Raw genomic sequence first — 17,103 nt, forward strand, 5'->3', positions numbered from 1 at the left:
ATGACGACGATGACGACAATGATGATGATGATGTCTACGATGACGATGACGACGACGACGACGATGATGATGGCGACCCTTGTCTCCTCTCCTCGCAGGTGACGATGTAAAACGACGTCACGTGAACTCTTCGCCCGCCACCAATCTCCCGCCCTGACCCCCGACCCCCCGACCCCCTGACCCCCGACTCCCTGACCCCCGACCCCCTCCTGCGGCCTCCTGACAACGACAGTAGAGAGCTCCACCAACATCGCACCAACACCACTAACACCACCACCACTAACACCACCACCACTAACACCACCACCACCACCACCACCACTAACACCACCACCACTACCACCACCACCACCACTAATACCACCACCGCACCAGCACTAACAATACCACCACCATCTCCACCATCACCACCACCACCACTACCACCGCCACTAACACCACCACCACCACCACTACCACCACCACTACCACTGCCACTAACAACACACCACTAACACCACCACTACCACCAATACCACCACCACTACCAGCACCGCCACTAACACCACCATCACCACCACCACTACCACCGCCACCACGAACACCACTAACACCACCACCACTAACACCACCACTACTACCACCACTAACACCACCACCGCACCATCACTAACAATACCACCACCACCACTACCACCGCCACTAACAACACACCACTAATACCACCACTGCACCAGCACTAACAATACCACCACCATCTCCACCACCACCACTACCACCGCCACTACCGCCACCGCCCGGTCCTAGCGCGGTGTCTCCATGGCGACCGGGCTGGTGTCTCCATCCCGTGGCGCCGGCTCTCCGCTGAGGCCGTCACGCATCAACACCACGGCGCCACGCGCCACCACCGTCACCGCCACCACCGCCGCCACCACCAACGCCACCACCACCGCCACCACCAACGCCACCACCGTCACCGCCACCACCGCCGCCACCACCAACGCCACCAGCGCCACCACCGCCACCACCAACGCCACCAGCGCCACCACCACCGCCACCACCAGCGCCACCACCGCCACTACCGCCCAGCCCGGCAGCCAGGTCAGTAGCAGCCGATGAAGATGACGACACCACCACAACCACCGTCACCACTGCCACCACTATCACCACCGCTACCGATCACCGCCACTATCACCGCCACCGCCACCACCACCACCACTGCTGCCACTGTCACCACTGTGCCCGCCACCACCACCACCACCACCGCCATCATCACCACCGCCACCAACATCGCCATCACCACCACCGCCACCACTATCACCACTGCCACCACTATCACCGCCACCCCCATAATCGCCATCACTGCCACCGCCACCACCGCCGCCACCACCGCCACCACCACCACCACCGCCGCCACCACCACCACCACCGCCGCCACCACCACCACCACCGCCACCACCGCCACCACCACCACCACCACCGGTTCGCCAGAGCGAGTGAATGCCGGGTTTTTGGACGAGCGGAGGAAGCGGACGGCACGGGGCCACGCGGGCCTGGGTCACCTGGCGGAGCTCCCAGGTCACCTGGCGGAGCTCCCAGGTCACCTGGCGGAGCTCCCAGGTCACCTGGCGGAGCTCCCAGGTCACCTGGCGGAGCTCCCAGGTCACCTGACGGAGCTCCCAGGTCACCTGGCGGAGCTCCCAGGTCACCTGGCGGAGCTCCCAGGTCACCTGGCGGAGCTCCCAGGTCACCTGGCGGAGCTCCCAGGTCACCTGGCGGAGCTCCCAGGTCACCTGACGGAGCTCCCAGGTCACCTGACGGAGCTCCCAGGTCACCTGACGGAGCTCCCAGGTCACCTGGCGGAGCTCCCAGGTCACCTGGCGGAGCTCCCAGGTCACCTGACGGAGCTCCCAGGTCACCTGGCGGAGCTCCCAGGTCACCTGGCGGAGCTCCCAGGTCACCTGGCGGAGCTCCCAGGTCACCTGACGGAGCTTCCAGGTCACCTGACGGAGCTCCCAGGTCACCTGACGGAGCTCCCAGGTCACCTGACGGAGCTCCCAGGTCACCTGACGGAGCTCCCAGGTCACCTGGCGGAGCTCCCAGGTCACCTGGCGGAGCTCCCAGGTCACCTGACGGAGCTCCAGGCCTGGGTCACCTGACGGAGCTTTCAGGTCACCTGGCGGAGCTCCAGGCCTGGGTCACCTGACGGAGCTCCACCTGAGCTCGACTTTGTCTCCTTCCCACTCGCCCCCCCCCACCCCCCCCCACCCCCCCCCGCCCCCCCCCCACCCCCCCCACCCCCCCCGCCCCCTCTACCCCACCCCCCACCCCCCCCACCACCCCCCCACACCCCCCCCCGCCCCCTCCTCAGCTGCGACTCGCGAAGAAGGAAGTGGAGGTGGAGGAGCCAAACACTCCGAGCGACACTCAAAACACTCAAAACACTCCAAACACTCCAGACGACACCCCAAACACTCTGGCCGACATTCAAAACACTCTAGACGACACCCCAAACACTCCTGGTGACACCCCAAACATTCCGGCCGACACTCAAAACACTCCTGGTAACACCCCAAACACTCCAGACAACACTCGAAACACTCCAGACAACACTCAAAACACTCGAAACACTCCGGACGACACCCCAAACGCTCTGGGCGACACTCAAAACACTCCTGGTGACACCCCAAACACTCCTGGTGACACCCCAAACGCTCTGGGCGACACCCCAAACACTCCAGAAAACACTCGAAACACTCGAAACACTCCTGGTGACACCCCAAACACTCCGGACACTCCCGGCGTGGGCGACCCTCCGACCCCGGAGGCGCTGAGCCCGGACGACGAACAACTCCTCGCCAAACTGGAGGAGCAGAACCGGTGAGTGTGGTGAGTGTGGTGTGTGTGGTGTGTGTGGTGTGTGTGTGTGTGTGTGGTGAGTGTGTGTGGTGTGTGTGTGGTGTGTGTGGTGTGTGTGTGGTGTGTGTGGTGTGTGTGGTGTGTGTGTGTGGTGTGTGTGGTGTGTGTGTGTGTGTGGTGTGTGTGTGTGTGTGTGGTGAGTGTGTGTGGTGTGTGTGTGGTGTGTGTGGTGTGTGTGTGGTGTGTGTGGTGTGTGTGGTGTGTGTGTGTGGTGTGTGTGTGGTGGTGTGTGTGTGGTGTGGTGTGTGTGTGTGGTGTGTGTGGTGTGTGTGTGGTGTGTGTGTGTGTGTGGTGTGTGTGGTGTGTGTGGTGTGTGTGTGGTGTGTGTGGTGTGTGTGGTGTGTGTGTGGTGTGTGTGGTGTGTGTGTGGTGTGTGTGGTGTGTGTGTGGTGTGTGTGTGTGTGTGTGGTGTGTGTGTGGTGTGTGTGGTGTGTGTGTGTGTGGTGTGTGTGTGTGGTGTGTGTGTGGTGTGTCTCCCTACATCTCCCCCCATCTCCCCATCTCCCCCTCCTCCTCCCCTCCCCAGGCTGCTGGAGTCAGACAGCCGCTCGCTGTCGTTTGGCGGCTCGCGCAGGAACAGCGGCTCCTCCCTCGTCTCGTCGTCGTCGGCGTCCAGCGGCCTGGGCCACATGGAGGAGGACGCGTGGTCCGTGTGGGGACACCTCGTCAACGAGTGGGAGGAGGTGTCACGCAAGCGCGACAAGCACGTCAAGGCGAGCCACGGCGCACACGCGTGTGTGTGGTGTGTGTGTGGTGTGTGTGTGTGGTGTGTGTGTGGTGTGTGTGTGGTGTGTGTGTGTGTGGTGTGTGTGTGGTGTGTGTGTGGTGTGTGTGGACACGACGAGGCCGACACCACCGACGCCACCGACACCGCCGACGACACCGCCGACGACACCACCGACACCACCGACACCACCGACACCACCGACACCACCGACACAACCGACACCACCGACACCACCGCCACCGCCACTTGCCTGGATCTCCCATGTCTCCCCACGGCGGTGGTGGTGATGGTGGCGACGGTGGTGGTTGCCGTGACGGTGACGGCGGCGACGGTGATGGTAACGCCAGTGACGGTGACGTTGAAGGTGATGGTAACGACGTTGACGGTAACGACGGTGACGGTGATGGCGGTGACGGTGACAGTGTTGACGGTGATGGTAACGAAGGTGACGGTGTTGACGTTGATGGTAACGACGGTGATGGTGATGGCGGTGACGGTGACGGTGTTGATGGTGATGGTAACGACGGTGACGGTGTTGATGGTGATGGTAACGACGGTGATGGTGATGGTGACGGTGACGGTGACGGTGGTGACGGCGGTGACGTTGATGGTAATGGCGGTGACGGTAACGGTGACGGCGGTAACGGTGACGTTGATGGCGGTGATGGTAACGTTGACGGTAACGGTAACGGTGACGGCGGTAACGGCGTTAACGGTAACGACGGTAACGTTGGTAACGTTGTGCGCGTGTGTTCTCCCCGCAGGAGCTGGTGCGCAAGGGCATCCCGCACCACTTCCGCGGCATCGCCTGGCAGCTGATTTGCGGCGCTCAGAACCTGCCGGTCAAGCGTCAGTACTCGGAGCTGCTGAAGCTCACGTCGCCGTGCCAACGGCTCATCCGCAGGGACATTGCACGCACGTTCCCCGAGCACGAACTCTTCCGTGAGAAGGACAGCATGGGCCAGGAGGTGCTGTTCAATGTCATGAAGGTGGGTGGGTGGGTGGGGGGGTGAGTGGGTGGGTGGGTGAGTGGGTGAGTGGGTGAGTGGGTGAGAGGGTGAGAGGGTGAGTGGGTGGGTGGGTGAGTGAGAGGGTGGGTGGGTGGGGGGGTGGGTGGGTGGGTGAGTGGGTGCGTGGGTGGGTGAGTGGGTGGGTGAGTGGGTGGGTGGGTGGGTGGGGGGGTGGGTGGGTGGGTGGGTGAGTGAGTGGGTGGGTGGGTGGGTAAGTGGGTGGGTGGGTGGGTAGGTGAGTGAGTGGGTGGGTGGGTGGGTGAGTGGGGGAGCTCTTCCGTGAGGACAGCATGGGCCAGGAGGTGCTGTTCAATGTCATGAAGGTGGGTGGGTGAGTGGGTGGGTGAGTGGGTGGGTGGGTGAGCGAGTGGGTGGGTGAGTGGGTGAGTGGGTGGGTGGGTGGGTGAGTGAGTGAGTGGGTGGGTGGGTGGGTGAGTGGGTGGGTGAGTGGGTGGGTGGGTGGGTGGGTGGGTGAGTGGGTGGGTGAGTGGGTGGGTGGGTGGGTGGGTGAGTGGGTGGGTGGGTGAGTGGGTGGGTGGGTGGGTGAGTGAGTGAGGGAGCTCTTCCGGGAGAAGGACAGCATGGGCCAGGAGGTGCTGTTCAATGTCATGAAGGTGGGTGGGTGGGTGAGTGGGTGGGTGGGTGAGTGGGTGGGTGGGTGGGTGAGTGGGTGGGTGGGTGGGTGGGTGAGTGGGTGGGTGGGTGGGTGAGTGAGTGAGTGAGTGGGTGGGTGGGTGAGTGGGTGGGTGAGTGGGTGGGTGGGTGGGTGAGTGTGTGAGTGGGTGGGTGGGTCGGTGGGTGAGTGAGTGAGGGAGCTCTTCCGGGAGAAGGACAGCATGGGCCAGGAGGTGCTGTTCAATGTCATGAAGGTGGGTGGGTGGGTGGGGGGGTGAGTGGGTGAGTGGGTGGGTGGGTGAGTGGGTGGGTGGGTGAGTGGGTGAGAGGGTGGGTGAGTGGGTGGGTGAGTGAGAGGGTGGGTGAGTGGGTGGGTGGGTGGGTGGGTGGGTGAGGGGGTGGGTGGGTGAGGGGGTGGGTGGGTGAGGGGGTGGGTGAGTGAGTGAGTGGGTGAGTGAGTGGGTGGGTGGGTGGGTGGGTGGATGGGTGGGTGGGTGAGTGGGTGGGTGGGTGGGTGGGTGAGTGGGTGGGTGGGTGGGTGAGTGAGTGAGTGAGTGAGTGGGTGGGTGGGTGGGTGGGTGGGGTGAGTGAGTGAGTGAGTGGGTGAGTGAGTGAGTGGGTGAGTGGGTGAGTGAGTGAGTGAGTGGGTTAGTGGGTGAGTGGGTGAGTGAGTGGGTGAGTGAGTGAGTGTGTGGTTGGGTGGGTGAGTGGGTGAGTGAGTGAGTGAGTGGGTGAGTGAGTGAGTGGGTGAGTGGGTGAGTGAGTGAGTGAGTGGGTTAGTGGGTGAGTGGGTGAGTGAGTGAGTGAGTGAGTGTGTGAGTGAGTGAGTGAGTGGGTGAGTGAGTGAGTGTGTGGTTGGGTGAGTGAATGAGTGAGTGAGTGAGTGGGTGAGTGAGTGAGTGAGTGGGTGAGTGGGTGGGTGAGTGAGTGAGTGGGAGAGTGGGTGGGTGGGTGAGTGAGTGAGTGGGTGGGTGGGTGAGTGAGTGGGTGGGTGGGTGAGTGAGTGAGTGGGTGGGTGAGTGAGTGAGTGGGTGGGTGAGTGGGTGAGTGAATGAGTGGGTGAGTGAGTGAGTGGGTGGGTGGGTGAGTGAGTGAGTGGGTGGGTGGGTGAGTGAGTGGGTGGGTGGGTGGGGTGGGTGAGTGAGTGAGTGAGTGGGTGGGTGAGTGAGTGGGTGGGTGAGTGGGTGAGTGAATGAGTGGGTGAGTGAGTGAGTGGGTGGGTGGGTGAGTGAGTGGGTGGGTGGGTGGGTGAGTGGGTGGGTGGGTGGGTGAGCGGGTGGGTGGGTCAGTGGGTGAGTGGGTGGGTGGGTGGGTGAGAGGGTGGGTGAGTGAGTGAGTGAGTGGGTGGGTGGGTGAGTGGGTGAGTGGGTGGGTGGGTGGGTGGTTGGGTGGGTGAGTGGGTGGGTGAGTGAGTGAGTGAGTGGGTGAATGGGTGGGTGGGTGAGTGGGTGGGTGGGTGGGTGAGTGAGTGGGTGGGTGGGTGGTTGGGTGGGTGAGTGGGTGGGTGAGTGAGTGAGTGAGTGGGTGAATGGGTGGGTGGGTGAGTGGGTGGGTGGGTGGGTGGGTGGGTGGGTGAGTGAGTGGGTGGGTGGGTGGGTGGATGGGTGGTTGGGTGGGTGAGTGAGTGGGTGGGTGGGTGAGTGGGTGGGTGGGTGGGGGGGGTGAGTGGGTGGGTGGGTGAGTGAGTGAGTGAGTGAGGGTGTGGCTGGGTGAGTGGGTGGGTGAGTGAGTGAGTGGGTGAGTGAGTGGGTGGGTGGGTGGGTGGGGTGAGTGGGTGAGTGAGTGGGTGGGTGGTTGGGTGGGTGAGTGAGTGGGTGGGTGAGTGGGTGGGTGGGTGGGGGGGGGTGAGTGGGTGGGTGGGTGAGTGAGTAAGTGAGGGTGTGGCTGGGTGAGTGGGTGGGTGGGTGGGTGGGTGGGTGAGTGAGTGGGTGGGTGGGTGGGTGGGTGGATGGGTGGTTGGGTGGGTGAGTGAGTGGGTGGGTGAGTGGGTGGGTGGGGGGGTGAGTGGGTGGGTGGGTGAGTGAGTGAGTGAGGGTGTGGCTGGGTGAGTGGGTGGGTGAGTGAGTGAGTGAGTGGGTGAGTGAGTGGGTGGGTGGGTGGGTGAGTGAGTGGGTGAGTGAGTGGGTGGGTGGTTGGGTGGGTGAGTGAGTGGGTGGGTGAGTGGGTGGGTGGGTGAGTGAATGAGTGAGTGAGTGAGTGAGTGGGTGAGTGGGTGAGTGAGTGAGTGAGTGAGTGTGTGGGTGAGTGAGTGAATGAGTGAGTGAGTGAGTGGGTGAGTGAGTGAGTGTGTGGGTGGGTGAGTGAATGAGTGAGTGAGTGAGTGGGTGAGTGAGTGAGTGGGTGAGTGGGTGGGTGGGTGGGTGAGTCAGTGAGTGGGTGGGTGAGTGAGTGAGTGAGTGGGTGAGTGAGTGAGTGGGTGAGTGAGTGAGTGAGTGGGTGAGTGAGTGAGTGGGTGAGTGGGTGAGTGAGTGAGTGGGTTAGTGGGTGAGTGGGTGAGTGAGTGAGTGTGTGAGTGAGTGAGTGAGTGGGTGAGTGAGTGAGTGTGTGGTTGGGTGAGTGAATGAGTGAGTGAGTGAGTGGGTGAGTGAGTGAGTGAGTGGGTGAGTGGTGGGTGAGTGAGTGAGTGAGTGGGAGAGTGGGTGGGTGGGTGAGTGAGTGAGTGGGTGGGTGGGTGGGTGAGTGAGTGGGTGGGTGGGTGGGTGGGTGAGTGAGTGAGTGAGTGGGTGGGTGAGTGAGTGAGTGGGTGGGTGAGTGGGTGAGTGAATGAGTGGGTGAGTGAGTGAGTGGGTGAGTGAGTGAGTGAGTGGGTGAGTGAATAAGTGAGTGGGTGAGTGGGTGAGTGAGTGAGTGGGTGGGTGAGTGGGTGAGTGAATGAGTGGGTGAGTGAGTGAGTGAGTGGGTGGGTGGGTGAGTGAGTGAGTGGGTGAGTGAGTGAGTGGGTGAGTGAGAAAGTAAGTGAGTGGGTGAGTGGGTGAGTGAGTGGGTGAGTGGGTGAGTGGGTGAGTGAGTGTGTGAGTGGGTGAGTGAATGAGTGAATGAGTGTGTGAGTGAGTGAGTGAGTGTGTGAGTGGGTGAGTGAATGAGTGAGTGAATGAGTGAGTGGGTGGGTGAGTGAATGAGTGAATGAGTGAGTGGGTGGGTGAGTGAGTGAGTGAGTGGGTGAGTCGCCCTTCATCGGCACCGCTGCTACTCGTGCTAGCAGCACTTGCTCCAAGGCTATGAGGGGGGGGGGGAGTCCTTTGTCTTTTCAACCACCCATTGTTATCTTCCACCACCCATTGTTATCTTCCACCACCCATTGTTTTCTTCCACCACCCATTGTTATCTTCCACCACGTTGTTGTTGTTGTTGTTGTCGTCGTTGTTGTTGTTGTTGTTGTCGTGGTGCAGGCCTACTCCCTCGTGGACCCCGAGGTGGGCTACTGCCAGGGCAGCGCCTTCATCGTGGGTCTCCTGCTCATGCAGGTGACGCCTTGACACGGTCACGTGGGGGGTGGGGGGGGGGGGCGGGGGGGGTCATGTGGGGGGGGTCATGGGGGGGGGGTGGGGGGGGGTCAGGGGGGGGGGTGGGGGGGGTCATGGGGGTCTTGGTGGGTCGCTGGGTGGGGGGGTGGGGGGCCTTGGTGGGTCACGTGGGTGGGGGGGGTGGGAGGGTGGGGGTGGAGGGGGGCCTTGGTGGGTCGCTGGGTGGGGGGGTGGGGGGCCATGGTGAGTCACGTGGGTGGGGGGGGTGGGGGGGTGGGCCTTGGTGGGTCGCTGGGTGGGGGGGTGGGGGGCCTTGGTGGGTCACGTGGGTGGGGGTGGTGGGGGGGGGGGTGGAGGGGGGCTTTGGTGGGTCACGTGGGTGGGGGGGGTGGGGGGGTGGGGGGGGCCTTGGTGGGTCACATGGGTGGGGGGGTGGGGGCCTTGGTGGGTCACATGGGTGGGGGGGTGGTGTGGGGGGTGGGTGGGGGGGTCTTGGTGGGTGGCTGGGCTGGGTGGTGGCCACCGGTGACACTTCCTGCTTTCTTTGGCTGACGTCGCAACTTTGATTCTTGTTTTTTCGGCTTTCGTTGAAGCCGCTTCCGGCACCGCTCCCTCACGCGCGCGATTCATGACATCACTTCCTGCCCCACCCCCCTTCCCCGTGTGCGATCGATTAAGTCACTTCCTGCCCCCCCTCCACCGCACTCCCTTCGCGCGATTGATGACATCACTTCCTGCCCGCTCGCCCACTCCGCGAGCGATTGATGACATCACTTCCTGCCCGCTCGCCCCCTCCCGCGCGCAATTGATGACATCACTTCCTGCCCGCTCGCCCCCACCGTTCTCCCCTCGCGCGATTGATGACATCACTTCCTGCCCACTCGCCCCCTCCGCGCGCGATTGATGACATCACTTCCTGCCCTCGCCCTCTCCGCGCGTGATTGATGACATCACTTCCTGCCCGCTCGCCCCCTCCGCGCGCGATTGATGACATCACTTCCTGCCCGCTCGCCCCCTCTGCGCGCGATTGATGACATCACTTCCTGCCCGCTCGCCCCCTCCCCGCACGATTGATGACATCACTTCCTGCCCGCCCGCCCCCTCCGCGCGCGATTGATGACATCACTTCCAGCCCGCTCGCCCCCTCCGCGCGCGATTGATGACATCACTTCCTGCCCTCTCGCGATTGATGACATCACTTCCTGCCCACTCGCCCCATCCGCGCGCGATTGATGACATCACTTCCTGCCCGCTCGCCCTCTCCGCGCGCGATTGATGACATCACTTCCTGCCCGCTCGCCCCCTCCGCGCGCGATTGATGACATCACTTCCTGCCCGCTCGCCCTCTCCGCGCGCGATTGATGACATCACTTCCTGCCCTCTCGCGATTGATGACATCACTTCCTGCCCGCTCGCCCCCTTCCGCGCGTGATTGACGACATCACTTCCTCCTGCCCGCTCATTGATGACATCGCTTCCTGCCCTCTCGCGATTGACGACATCACTTCCTGCCCGCTCGCAATTGACGACATCACTTCTTGCCCGCTCGCCCCCTCCGCGCGCGATTGATGACATCACTTCCTGCCCGCTCATTGATGACATCGCTTCCTGCCCTCTCGCGATTGACGACATCACTTCCTGCCGCTCTTGCCCACCTGCGAACGCAGATGCCGGAGGAAGACGCGTTCTGCGTGTTTGTGCGCCTCATGCAAGGGTACCGCCTCCGTGAGCTCTTCAAGCCCAGCATGGCCGAGCTGGGCCTCTGCATCTACCAGTTTGAGTGCATGATACAGGTGCGGCGACCGCTAGCAACAACGACAGCAAACGAAACAACGCTGGGGACATCCCTGGGGCCTCCTTTGCCAGTACCAAAATGTACTAATAGGGGGGTTTTCCCCCTTTTTTTGGCAACAAAACTGACACCTACATTTCGATTGAAAGCTTCTTTCGTGACTGCAGCAGGGATTCATCTTGTTGGTTCTTTCGGTAAAGTCGCCCACGTAGAAGGGAAATAACAAAATAATAAAAATAAAACATTTAATAATTCTCACGACGTTTCGGCCACAACGCAAGCAGCCGTCCTCAGGTGAAGAACAGGTCTGTCGGACGCTGTCTTTCCGACAGACCTGTTCTTCTGAACACCACCAAGCCTGGCAGCGTATATTTAAGTATATATTTAAGTATATACGCTGCCAAGCGTGGTGGTGTTTCATTCAGACGCTGTCTTTCCGACAGACCTGTTCTTCACCTGAGGACGGCTGCTTGCGTTGTGGCCGAAACGTCGTGACAATTGCATTTTATTAAGTTTTATTTCTATCATTTCATTATTTCCCTTCTACGTGATGACTTTACCGAAAGAACCAAGAAGATGAACACTGGGGACATTTAAAAAATATACACACACACACACCAGGTGCAAGACCCGCTGAGCTGATCCGTAGCTATTTCGAAAGAAGCGAGAGCCGGTCCCGTCGCGAATGGGCGGCGGGGGGGTGAAAACCGGAGCTCCCGTGGGAAACGCACACGCGAGCGAGGGGGCAACGCTCGATCCCCACACGACGCAGCGGGTGCCAAATCGTCGCCCGCTAACCGTTTGGGCTGCGTCGACGCGAAACCTCGCCGATTGCCGTTGACGACGACACGGACCCCCCCTACGCCAGCGGTCGGGAACCTGTGGCTCGCGAGCCATATATGGCGATCGATGACATCACTTCCTGTCCGCTCGCCCCCTCCACGCGCACGATTGATGACATCACTTCCTGTCCTCTCGCGATTTGACGACATCACTTCCTGGCTCTTCCAGTGACGGCATATGGCTCCCAAACAATTTTGAGTTGGGGAAAAAAAAACAAAACAAGTAAACCCGTAAAAACGAAGTTTTTCACTATAAATCCTTTATATGCGTGGCGGCTAGAGTCCTCTCGTCCTCTGGCTTGAGATGGCTGCCACCTATGGGGCCAGATGATTGTCTGCCAGTATTAAGCAATTGGTAATTCAATATTTAATTTGTTTTCCCTAAACAGTGTAACATTTTTCACGAAAATTAATTGTCTCGCACAACGAGTCTGTGTGGAAAATGTCAGCTCGATTGGATCACGGGAAGTGGGTTAAAAAACGACCGAAAGATTTGCACGGTCGTAAGCAGGCAAGCAAGCAAGCACGCAAGCAAGCACGCAAGCGAACTTAATATAAAGGATTTAAAAAAATCAGTTTCGAACTGATTTTTCAAATACTTGTGATATTTGCTCAATAATAGCGTGTCATTTTAAAGTAAACAGAAATTAGTTTTGAAGATACATTTTACGGGTCACGCCTGCAACGTAGCTCAACCTCGCCACGTTTTGAACCAGACTACAAGGCCATCAGCAAAACCACGCAGCGCCAGAAGTCGCATTAAAAGTAAGACGTGTTCATCTTCTTGGTTCTTTCGGTAAAGTCACGTAGAAGAGAAATAATACAATAATAAAAATAAAACACAATAGAATTATTTTATTATGTTTTATTTTTATTATTTTATTACTTCCCTTCTACGTGACTTTACCGAAAGAACCAAGAAGATGAATCCCTGCAGTCACGAAAGCTTTAAATCGAAATTTAACACGTATTTAATTCATTAGACGTTAAAATTATGGCTCTCAATGAAATATATTTAGAAATATTTCGCTTTTATGGCTCTCCCAGGCACAAAGGTTCCCGACCCCTGTCAGCTATGCGCTGAGTGGAGTGTATTGTGCCGTCTTTGCCCCCGACAGGAGACCTTGCCCGACCTGTACACGCACTTCCAAGCGCAGAGTTTCCACACCACCATGTACGCCTCCTCCTGGTTCCTCACCATCTTCCTCACCACCTTCCCGCTACCCGTCGCGACGCGCATCTTCGACGTCTTCGTCGCAGAGGTGGGGGCGGTGGTGGCGGTGGAGGTGGTGATGGTGGTGGTGGTGATGGTGGTGATGGTGGTGGTGGTGATGGTTCTGATGATGGTGGTGGTGATGGTTCTGATGATGGTGGTGATACTGGTGATTGTGGTGGTGGTGATGGTTTTGATATTGGTGGTGGTGGTGATGGTGGTGATGGTGGTGGTGTTGATGGTTCTGATGATGGTGGTGATTGTGGTGGTGGTGGTGATGGCGGTGGTGGTGGTGGTGGTGGTGGTGGTGATGGTTCTGATGATGATGGTGATGGTGGTGGTGGTGGTGATGATGATGGTGGTGATGGTGGTGGTGGTGATGGTGATGGTGGTGGTCGTGATGGTTCTGATGATGGTAGTGGTGATTGTTCTGATGATGGTGGTGATACTGGTGATCGTGGTGGTGATGGTGGTGGTGATGGTTCTGATGATGGTGGTGATGGTGGTGGTGGTGATGGTGGTGGTGATGATGGTGGTGATGGTGGTGGTGTTGATGGTTCTGATGATGGTGGTGGTGGTGATTGTGGTGGTGGTGGTGATGGCGGTGGTGGTGGTGGTGGTGGTGATGGTTCTGATGATGATGATGATGGTGATGGTGGTGGTGGTGGTGATGATGATGGTGGTGGTGATGGTGGTGGTGATGGTGATGGTGGTGGTCGTGATGGTTCTGATGATGGTGGTGGTGATGGTTCTGATGATGGTGGTAATACTGGTGATTGTGGTGGTGGTGATGGTTTTGATATTGGTGGTGATGTTGGTGGTGATGGTGGTGGTGATGGTTCTGATGATGGTGGTGATACTGGTGATTGTGGTGGTGGTGGTGATGGTTCTGATGATGGTGGTGATGGTGGTGATGATGGTTCTGATGATGGTGGTGGTGATGGTTCTGATGATGATGGTGATGGTGGTGGTGGTGATGATGATGGTGGTGGTGATGGTGGTGGTGGTGGTGATGATGATGGTGGTGGTGATGGTGATGGTTCTGATGATGGTGGTGGTGATGGTTCTGATGATGGTGGTAATACTGGTGATTGTGATGGTGGTGGTGATGGTTTTGATATTGGTGGTGATGTTGGTGGTGATGGTGGTGGTGATGGTTCTGATGATGGTGGTGATACTGGTGATTGTGGTGGTGGTGGTGATGGTTCTGATGATGGTGGTGATGGTGGTGATGATGGTTCTGATGATGGTGGTGGTGATGGTTCTGATGATGATGGTGATGGTGGTGGTGGTGGTGATGATGATGGTGGTGGTGATGGTGGTGGTGGTGATGGTGGTGGTGGTGATGATGATGGTGGTGGTGATGGTGATGGTTCTGATGATGGTGGTGGTGATGGTTCTGATGATGGTGGTAATACTGGTGATTGTGGTGGTGGTGATGGTTTTGATATTGGTGGTGATGTTGGTGGTGATGGTGGTGGTGATGGTGGTGGTGATGGTTCTGATGATGGTGGTGATACTGGTGATTGTGGTGGTGGTGGTGATGGTTCTGATGATGGTGGTGATGGTGGTGATGATGGTTCTGATGATGGTGGTGGTGATGGTTCTGTTGATGGTCGTGGTGGTTACGGTGGTGGTTATGGTGGTGGTAAAGGTGATGGTGGTAATGGTGATGGTGGTGGTGATGGTTCTGATGATGGTGGTGGTGGTGATGATGATGATGGTGGTGGTAATGGTGGTGGTGATGCTGGCGATTGTGGTGGTGGTGGTGGTTTTGATGATGGTGATGTTGGTGGTGATGGTGATGATGGTTCTGATGGTGGTGGTGGTGATGGTGGTGATACTGGTGGTGGTGATGGTTCTGATGATAGTGGTGATGGTGGTTCTGATGATGGTGGTGGTGATGCTGGTGATTGTGGTGGTGGTGATGGTTTTGATAGTGGTGGTGATGATGGTGGTAGTAGTAATAGTGATGGTGGTGGTGATGGTGGTGATTGTGGTGGTGGTGATGCTGGTGATCGTGGTGGTGATGGTTTTGATGATGGTGGTGATGGTGGTCGTGGTGGTGGCGATGATGATGATGTCTCTGCTACTACTACTGCTGCTGCTGCTGCTGCTACTGCTGCTACTGCTGCTACTGCTGCTACTACTGCTACTACTGCTACTACTACTGCTGCTGCTGCTACTACTACTGCTACTACTACTGCTACTACTACTGCTACTGCTGCTGCTGCTACTACTACTGCTACTACTGCTGATGCTGCTGCTGCGACTGCTGCCGTGTGCTCGCCAGGGCCTGGAGGTGGTGTTCCGCGTTGGAATGGCCATCCTGCAGCGCACGCAGGCGGACCTCATGCAGCAGGACATGGAGGGCATGCTGCAGGTGCCTCACCACAGCCCCCTGCTTCATGACGCACTCACACAGAGACTCACAGACTCACACAGAGACTCACACAGAGACTCACAGACTCACACAGAGACTCACACAGAGACTCACAGACTCACACAGAGACTCACAGACTCACACAGAGACACACACAGACTCACACAGAGACATACAGACTCACACAGAGACTCATACAGACTCACACAGAGACATACAGACTCACACAGAGACATACAGACTCACACAGAGACTCACACAGAGACACACACAGAGACATACAGACTCACACAGAGACACACACAGAGACTCACAGACTCATCACACAGAGACACACACACAGACACACAGACTCATCACACAGAGACACACAGACTCACACAGAGACTCACACAGACTCACACAGAGACTCACACAGAGACACACACAGAGACTCACAGACTCACACAGAGACTCACAGACTCACACAGACTCACACAGAGACACACAGACTCACACAGAGACTCACAGACTCACACAGACTCACACAGAGACTCACAGACTCACACAGAGACACACAGAGACACACAGACTCACACAGAGACTCACACAGAGACTCACACAGAGACACACACAGACTCACACAGAGACACACAGACTCACACAGAGACACACAGACTCACACAGAGACACACAGACTCACACAGAGACACACAGACTCACAGAGACACACAGACTCACACAGAGACTCACACAGAGACACACACAGAGACACAGAGACACACACAGAGACACACACAGAGACACACACAGAGACACACACAGAGACACACACAGAGACACACAGAGACTCACACAGAGACACACAGACTCACACAGAGACTCACACAGACTCACACAGAGACACACAGACTCACACAGAGACTCACAGACTCACACAGAGACTCACAGACTCACACAGAGACTCACACAGACTCACACAGACTCACACAGAGACACACAGACTCACACAGAGACCCGTAGACTCACACAGAGACTCACAGACTCACACAGAGACACACAGACTCACACAGAGACTTACAGAGACACACAGATTCACACAGAGACTCACACAGAGACACACACAGAGACACAGAGACACACACAGAGACACACACAGAGACACACACAGAGACACACACAGAGACACACAGACTCACACAGAGACACACACAGAGACACACACAGAGACACACACAGAGACTCATAGACTCATCACACAGAGACACACAGACTCACGCAGAGACACACAGACTCACACAGAGACACACAGACTCACACAGAGACTCACACACAGACTCACACAGACTCACACAGAGACTCACAGACTCATCACAGAGACACACAGACTCACACAGAGACTCACACACAGACTCATCACAGAGACCCACAGACTCACACAGACTCACACAGAGACTCACACAGAGACTCACAGACTCACACAGAGACTCACACACAGACTCACACAGAGACTCACACAGAGACTCACAGACTCACACAGAGACTCACAGACTCACACAGAGACTCACACAGAGACTCATAGACTCACACAGAGACCCGTAGACTCATCACACAGAGACACACACAGAGACACACAGACTCACACAGACTCACACAGAGACTCACAGACTCACACAGAGACTCACACAGAGACTCACACAGAGACTCACAGACTCACACAGAGACTCACACACAGACTCACACAGAGCCTCACACAGAGACTCACAGACTCACACAGAGACTCACAGACTCACACAGAGACTCACACAGAGACTCATAGACTCACACAGAGACCCGTAGACTCATCACACAGAGACACACAGAGACACACAGACTCACACCGACACACACAGAGACACACACAGAGACACACACAGAGACACACACAGAGACTCATAGACTCACACAGAGACCCATAGACTCACCACACAGAGACCCGTAGACTCATCACACAGAGACCCATAGACTCATCACACAGAGACCCATAGACTCACCACACAGAGACCCGTAGACTCACACAGAGACCCGTAGACTCACACAGAGACCCGTAGACTCATCACACAGAGACACACAGACTCACACAGAGACCCATAGACTCATCACACAGAGACCCATAGACTCACCACACAGAGACTCACAGA

General features: G+C 57.7%; 1 protein-coding gene across 1 annotated transcript in view; it reads left to right on the forward strand.

Moving 5' to 3' along the window:
* Positions 1 to 697: 697 nt before the first annotated feature.
* LOC144952525 (ecotropic viral integration site 5 protein homolog) overlaps positions 698 to 17,103 on the forward strand; it is a 50,716-nt gene continuing 34,310 nt past the window's right edge. Inside the window, exons 1-8 of the mRNA XM_078882973.1 lie at positions 698 to 1,080; positions 2,351 to 2,859; positions 3,425 to 3,611; positions 4,390 to 4,614; positions 8,640 to 8,714; positions 10,382 to 10,507; positions 12,467 to 12,610; positions 14,855 to 14,944. Of these exons, the coding sequence (XP_078739099.1) occupies positions 799 to 1,080; positions 2,351 to 2,859; positions 3,425 to 3,611; positions 4,390 to 4,614; positions 8,640 to 8,714; positions 10,382 to 10,507; positions 12,467 to 12,610; positions 14,855 to 14,944 (1,638 nt within the window). The 5' untranslated portion in view covers positions 698 to 798. The remainder of the gene's footprint in view (positions 1,081 to 2,350; positions 2,860 to 3,424; positions 3,612 to 4,389; positions 4,615 to 8,639; positions 8,715 to 10,381; positions 10,508 to 12,466; positions 12,611 to 14,854; positions 14,945 to 17,103) is intronic.

This window comes from Lampetra fluviatilis, chromosome 68 (genome assembly GCF_964198595.1).
Source record: "Lampetra fluviatilis chromosome 68, kcLamFluv1.1, whole genome shotgun sequence".
Classification (NCBI taxonomy): domain Eukaryota; kingdom Metazoa; phylum Chordata; class Hyperoartia; order Petromyzontiformes; family Petromyzontidae; genus Lampetra; species Lampetra fluviatilis.